The following is a 7,597-nucleotide window of genomic DNA, read 5'->3' as shown; positions in this document are numbered from 1 at the left end:
CCAACATGTTGAAATTCCATCTCTACTAAAAATACAAAAATTAGCCAGGCATGGTGGCACACACCTATAATCTCAGCTACTTGGGAGGTTAAGCCAGGAGAATTGCTTGAACCTGGGAGGGGAAGGTTGCAGTGAGTCACTGTATTCCAGCCTGGGTGACAGAGTAAGACTCCATCTCAAAAAAAAAAAAAAAAAGTCTGCATTTATATATTGGATTAAAAAGTTTAGTTCAGATAACATTCATTTAAAACAAGGTATCTCATCAGGCCAAGATAAGAACAAAACAATTTAACTAAAGTACCAGAATTGTGAGTCAAACAATTATGCTTTTTCTGGAATTAAGTCAAATCTCTTCATATTATTATCAGATAACCTAATGTACCAACTTGTTTTGAAGATAATTTCAAGACCAGCATCTTAATAAAAATTCCAGCTAAAACATCATTTTAGCAAAAACAAAATTTTGGCTTAACATGGTTATGCAACATTCAGTTGTAACAGAAACATGTTTAATTATGGAGAGTAAAACAGAAATGAGAAAAAACAGGTACCATCCATGTATTTATTATTCTTTTCTACAACAACCAATCTTTATTAGAAAATTGTAGCCATGCTTACAATAAATAACAGTATCATGAAATAGTGGAACAAATAATTTTCCAAGTATTGTCTGTAACTAAAACACAGTAAACACATACCAAAAACATAACCACACATACCAAAAATAAAAACCAGCTCAAGTATAGGATTGAACTGGCTGGAAAACACTTATTGTGTTACTGCCTTAAGAACCCCACGGAGCACCTTGTAGCTCATTAACTGCACATTTTCCTTAGGGGGGAAACAAGGTCCTCTCTCAGTCACGTATGCATACGGAAATCTCAAAACCCAAAGGCCATCAGGTGGAAGGGTGATTTCTTGTTTTTCTGGGTAGAATACTGGACATGGTGGTGGGCCTGGTTGAACCTGAAAAACACAGGTAATATAATTATTTCTACATTTCTAAATATGAAACAAGTGAAAGATAAATGCCTAAACAAACGATAAGTTCAAAGAGCATGTAAGGCAAGATGTGGTGGCTCACTCCTGTAATCCCAGCATTTTAGGAGTCCAAGGTGGATGAATCACGGGTCAGGAGTTCAAGACCAGTCTGGCCAACATGGCAAAACCCATCTCTACTAAAAATACGAAAAATTAGTCAGGCATGGTGGTGTAACTGTAATCTCAGTTACTGTGGGGGCTGGGACAGGAGAACAGCTTGAACCTGGGAGGTGGAGGTTGCAGTGAGCTGAGATCACACCACTGCCCTCCAGCCTGGGCGACAGAGCAAGACTCTGTCTCAAAAAAAACACAAATAAATAAAAGAGCACATAAGATTAAGCAGATATGGGTACACTCCTAACTCTAACTGTATCCAGTATTATATTATTTAGTCTCTAATATTATTCTGCTTTTCTCCAGAACTTTTCTTTTCAGGGGTGGAGGGGACAGAGTCTCATTCTCTCACCAGGCTGGAGACGGGGTTTTGTCATGTTGCTCAGGTTGGTCTCAAACTCCTGATCTCAGGTGAGCCACTGCACCCGGCCTTTTCTCCAGAATTTTAACTTAAAGCTCTGCCCTTGAATGAAATGATGTGAAATGATAGTGTGAATTGATTAAAATACCCACAATGTATTTTTTTAAAAGAATATTAGGTATGATGGTATTTAAATTTAAGACTTGTTTAATAAAATAATAAGTTCTTAAATTTTTTTAATCACATTTTTTTTACTTTTTCTTTTTTTTTAAAAGACAAGGTTTCACCATGTTGGTCAGTCTGGTCTCAAACTCTCAACCTCAGGTGATCTGCCTGCCTCGGCCTCCCAAAGTGCTGGGATTACAGGCGTGAGCCACCCAGCCCGGCCTAATCACATTTTTTTTTTGAAAGGGTTTCTCCATGTTGGTCAGTGTGGTCTTGAACTCCCAATCTCAGGTGATCCGCCTGCCTCAGTGTCCCAAAGTGCTGGGATTATAGGTGTGAGTCACTGCACCCAGCTTAGTTTTCTTTTTTTGAGATGGAGTTTCGCTCGTTACCCAGGCTGGAGTGCAATGGCGTGATCTCGGCTCACCGCAACCTCCGCCTCCTGGGTTCAGGCAATTCTCCTGCCTCAGCCTCCTGAGTAGCTGGGATTACAGGCATGCGCCACCATGCCCAGCTAATTTTTTGTATTTTTAGTAGAGACGGGGTTTCACCATGTTGACCAGGATGGTCTCGATCTCTTGACCTCGTGATCCACCCACCTCGGCCTCCCAAAGTGCTGGGATTACAGGCGTAAGCCACCGCGCCCGGCCCACCCAACTTAGTTTTTTAATTTTTTTGTAGAGATGCAAGTCTCACTTTGTTGCCCAGGCTGGTCTTAAACTCCTGAGCTCAAGCAATCCTCCCACCTTGGCCTCCCAAAGTTCTGGGATTACAAGCATGAGCCACTGCCCTTAGCCTGAAACAATTAGTTTTGATACTAACCTGTACTTTTTAAAAACAATCAAAACAAATATCAGAATTTTTTACTTGTTTGGGGCAGTAGAGGGTTATATTTCTTACCTGAGGCATTAATATTATCTGCAAAGGAGCATCAGGAACCACAACAAAAAGCCTCATAAGTTGAGCATAATGAGGTTTCAGCCCTCTACCTTGAGAGGATGACAGAATATATAAGGGCATGTCACTATTTAGAGCTTTTAAAGCTGATTCCTTTGGCCCACTTCCCATTACTTTCATTACTTTGTCAGGCCCAGAGCACATGAATCTCCGACCTCGAGAGTCTTCATATTCAAAGCCCACAAAAGCTCGAGCTATGTCATCTCGCCGTCTTCCTCTTCCCATTACAACTGCACTTCTCTTTCCAGGAATAGCTTTATTTGGAGCAGGCCAAGAATTTGTGTCTAAGTCTCCTTCATCTTCAGCTCTAGTCCTGATGACAATGTCCCAAGGCATAAGATAATTTGTTCCTGGGATGAAGCCCTGTTGGTCCAAACCTGTATGAAAGTTATAAGACTTAGCAGGGCCTAGTTTAACCAAAGACCAGCTGGAGAACTTGGGTAGCAGACCTTTAGGGCAATTTGAATGTAGCATGCCTGGGAGATACTCAACTGTGGATGCCTGTCGATCAACCAAGTTTGGTCTCTTCTCAGTTTTCACTTCTACTTGACCATGAACTTCTGCATTATCTCCTCCTGCTTGTGGATCAGCTGGATAGGTACCTAAGCTATCTGTGGACTGGCCCAAACTCAAAGCTAAACTCAGGCTTGTGCTCTCTCCTTGGGTTTGAGGTTCTTTTTCTTTAAGTTTATCAGCATCTGAATCTGGAGGAGCAGGAGAAGATTCATTTTTAGCAGGAGCAGGATCTGGAGTACTTGGTTCAAATACTGGGAAATTGATATGATCTAATTTTCCACAACATTTTTCTTCCAGAAGCTATGGGGGAAGAAAAAAAATCCAGTAATTTTTTTCATCTTAAATAATACATTCTTCACTTTAACAAGATCAATAATTGATGTGTAAGCAAATATTTACATGTAAAGAACTTGCTGTTTATATATTATACTGCAGTTTCATTTGCTTTTCTACTTATTCTGCTATTGAAATTATGTTCTTACTCAGATGATATTTAACAACAAAAAAAAAAAGACAGAAGAGGAAGAAGAAAAAATTCAGAGTCTACCTGATAGAAGTCATAGTTGGCTGCTTTGATATCAAAGGGATCATCTCGAGGTGCTTGTTTCCTTCCACAGTTACAAGCACCAGTAGATCGAGCTCGGCTATTGTGATATAGCACAGGGGGATTTCTATCAGCCTCTGGTTTTTCTCCTGGAAAATATAACAGCCACTATTAATTTCACAAACGCAATGCACAGTCAAATTTACTTTGCATTCTACAACATCTAACCCCACAAACACTCCAAATAGTTCTTTGGAAAGAAAAACAAAAATCTTAACTAAATACACATAACAGAAGCAGCAAGTGAAAATATATAAAATAATTATATTATACATCTAAAGTTTAGAGTGTTTATTTTATATTTTTATTTTTTATATAAAAGGCTGGGGCGCATGAAGACCAGTGCCGAGCTCCTCGAGCAGGTGCAGCCCCCACCCTGCCCCAGAAGTTTAGAGTTTTTAAGTGATTTTTTCCTTCTGCTATCATCATCATGGTGATCTAACATTCATTTAGTTTAACAAATCCTCCAAGGCAAAAATATTAATATGAAATGTCTGAAATTTTGTACTACTTACTACTTCTAATTTACCAATTCACTAGGACTAATTCTTTAAATGAAAAAAAAAAATAAGTAGTCACAGCTGATATTTTCCTTTTGCGGCAAGAGAGAAGACGTATAGTTGATGCACCAGAATTTCTGTAGGGCTCCTTCTAAAATATCAGTACATAGTGAACTATCTTAAAACAAGAATGAAAACACAGCTCAAAGTTTTTATTTCAAAATTATGAAAAAAATTTAGCTACCTGATTTAGGCAATGAGTGAAATTTGTGTACACAGTGTTGATCAGTTAAACTCCTCTCCTCACAGAGCTGATGGCCATTGCTCCAAAATTTGTAGCAGTCCTCATGTAACTGCATGGCGTATTTGTGAAATGCTGGACCTCTAGCATGTTGACTGTACACTCGAAGCGCCTGGGCAAGCTGATTCTTATGGACAGTCATTGTGTAATTATGAGGCAAATTTGACTGGTAGGCACTGTGGGCCATGGGTAAAGCTTTTTGGCATCGGTTTTCTGAGAATTTTGTGTCAATATCCAAAAACCCTTCCAAGACTTTAATACTGCTTAAAATCTTAGATGTTAGCTCCCCAGTGGGTGAGCCCAAGTCCTCTTCTTTCCCATCAATAGCCACTTCATACAGTTTTGAAGCTGCTGAGATCCACTTCTGATAAGTAGGAAGTTCAAAATGGGAAGGCTGTGGGTTCCTGCCCACACTGTCATCGAAACCTTTCTTGCTTAGGACTAGCTCCACATGCTGCCATAGGAATTCCCGAAGAGTGAAATCCACTAGCTGGCCTGAAGAACTGGAACTGCTGCTGTCAATGTGAAAGGAAAGTTGCTGGCGGCTGTGCTGCCTCATCACTTGGTATCGCCTAGGCCCAGAAAGGGGTGCAGGCACCAGCAAAGATTCCGGGTCCTTCACAGTACAATGACTCCTAAGTTGGTCCAGCAACATACCTACTGGGTCCTCCTCCTGGCTTCCAGGTACTATGTACACAAAAGCTTGGTTGGCAGGCACAGTAAAGAGGCAGTTGATGCTCTGATTAGTCAAGACACGACTCTTTCGGAAGATTCTATAGATCTGGTCTTCCAGGGCATGCTGCAGTCTCCTTTTGGGAGAATGTTTCTTGGGCTTGTCTGGATGAGCTGGGTCTTGGTTCCGAGGAGGTTCTACCTTGAGGGCTCCATTGAGTTGAAAGAGGAAAAGGAGTCTAGGTGGGCAAGGTCGGCAGTTTAGCTTCCAGTCTTTGCCAACTGGACAATCCTTAATAGCTGTTTTAAGGAGTGGCAGCACTTTCTGTCTCAGCCCATCCAGGGCTCTGAATACTCGATCGTAAGTGATATCAAACGAACAAGTGGGATGGACCAAAAGCAAGATATGACAGACAGAGAATAGGTAAAGGAGACTGAGACACTGCAGCTTCTCTTGATGCTTCCAGAACTCGTGTGCTTCTGCATGAGGTAAAGAGAGTCCACCTCCAGCTTCCCCGCTCTGAAGAGCCCGACAAGCCCGCAGAAGCTGTGAATTGTCACAGATGGAAGTGAGGAGAAGATACAGAACTTTACTTTCCTGATTGTAGTAGGCCTGCAGAAGGCTGTAGTCCTGGGAGCCTGCCTCAGTTCGGTTACCTTCCGCGGCAGCTCCACTTCCCCGAATTGGATCCCCGGCTGCAGCCCCAGGGTCCCCGGCTCCACCGGCCTCGCCCACGGCGCCAGCCTCAGTCCTGATTCCAGGCCCTGGATCCCCAGGATCTTGGTGGCGAAAGAGGGGAAAGACCTGTCGGTCGCACACCGTATTCACAAGAGAGAACTTCTCGGAATTCAGGCGTAGAGCCGTCTTGCCGAAGATTCCCACAACGCAGATCTCATCCTCCCGCCATGGAGGCTCCGGCCCGCCAGCCGCGCTCCCTCCGCCCTCAGTAGGGGACCCTCCGGGACTTTCGGAACCCACCCAGGCTGAGGCTCCCATTAGAAGCTCTCGCAAGCTCACAGGACCCGCCATGGTGCAGAGCCTTCTCTAGAGTCCTTCCGGTCCGCTAGTAAAACCGACCGGCTTCCGTCCGATTTCAAAAATCCTTCCTCTGCTTTTCAGTTCCTGCTTTCCCCTCACTTGGGTTCCGCCTCCTGCCTCTCTTCTCCTAGTTGAAGTGTTTACTCAACTGCAGGAATTGAGATATCAAAAACAAAACAAAACAAAAACACTGGGGCCGGGCGCGGTAGCTCGCGCCTGTAATCTCAGCACTTTGGAAGGCCAAGGGGGAGCGGATCACATGAAGTCAGGAGTTCGAGACCAGCCTGGCCAACATTGTGTAAACCCCGTCTCTAATAAAACTGCAAAAATTAGCCGGGCATGGTGGCAGGCACCTGTAATCCCAGCTACTCAGGAGGCTGAGGCAGGAAAATCGCTTGAACCTGGGAGGCAGAGGTTGCAGTGAGCCGAGATTGTGCCATTGCACTCCAGCCTGGACAACAAGAGTGAAACTCCGCTCAAATTAAAAAAAAAAAAAAAAAAAAGAATAAGAAAGAAAAGAAAAAAGAAAATTTCGGCCGGGCACGGTGTAATCCCAGCACTTTGGGAGGCAGAAGTGGGTGGATTACTTGAGGTCATGAGTTCGAGACCAGCCTGGTCAACATGGTGAAACACCATCTCTATTAAAAATACAAAAATTAGGCCGGGCGCGGTGGCTCAAGCCTGTAATCCCAGCACTTTGGGAGGCCGAGGCGGGTGGATCACGAGGTCAACAGATCGAGACCATCCTGGTCAACATTGTGAAACCCCGTCTCTACTAATACAAAAAAATTAGCTGGGCATGGTGGCGCGTGCCTGTAATCCCAGCTACTCGAGAGGCTGAGGCAGGAGAATTGCCTGAACCCAGGAGGCGGAGGTTGCGGTGAGCCGAGATCGCGCCATTGCACTCCAGCCTGGGTAACGAGATCGAAATTCCGTCTCAAAAAAAAAAAAAAAAAAAATACAAAAATTAGCCGGGCATGGTGGCACACACCCGTAGTTCCAGCTACTCAGGAGGCTGAGGCTGGAGAATTGCTCAAGCCCGACAGGTGGAGGTTGCAGTGAGCCAAGATTGCGCCACTGCACTCCAGTCTGGGCAACAGAGCTAGACTCTGTCTCAAAAAAAAAGAGAAAATTTGTGAAATATCTTTGTGTATAAATTATAACTTGCAGATTCTCTCTTAGTAGCAGGCATATTGACAAATAGCTGCCAGGATAAAACTTACAACCAAATTTAAATGTACAATTATAACATGTTTATTTTGGGGTTTTGTAAAAAATAAAAATCTTTAAATCTAAAATAAAGTATCTATAGTACTATACATTAACA

The 7,597-nt window shown here is 43.2% G+C and overlaps 1 protein-coding gene across 1 annotated transcript; it reads right to left on the bottom strand.

Annotated features, from left to right (window-relative positions):
- Positions 1-521: 521 nt before the first annotated feature.
- On the bottom strand, positions 522-6,278 carry SMG8 (SMG8 nonsense mediated mRNA decay factor). The gene is made up of 4 exons (XM_012445504.2): positions 4,503-6,278; positions 3,702-3,847; positions 2,582-3,454; positions 522-966 (listed from the first exon to the last, which is right to left on the bottom strand). Exons 1-4 carry the CDS (start codon positions 6,259-6,261, stop codon positions 769-771), a joined length of 2,976 nt encoding a protein of 991 aa, XP_012300927.2. The 5' UTR covers positions 6,262-6,278; the 3' UTR covers positions 522-768.
- Between the last annotated feature and the right edge of the window lie 1,319 nt (positions 6,279-7,597).

The sequence above is a fragment of the Aotus nancymaae genome, unplaced genomic scaffold (genome assembly GCF_030222135.1).
Source record: "Aotus nancymaae isolate 86718 unplaced genomic scaffold, 86718_ANA_hifiasm-v0.15.2.pri h1tg000018l, whole genome shotgun sequence".
NCBI lineage: Eukaryota > Metazoa > Chordata > Mammalia > Primates > Aotidae > Aotus > Aotus nancymaae.
Note: the sequence above shows the minus strand (reverse complement) of the source record. Positions and strands in the feature narration are given on the sequence as shown.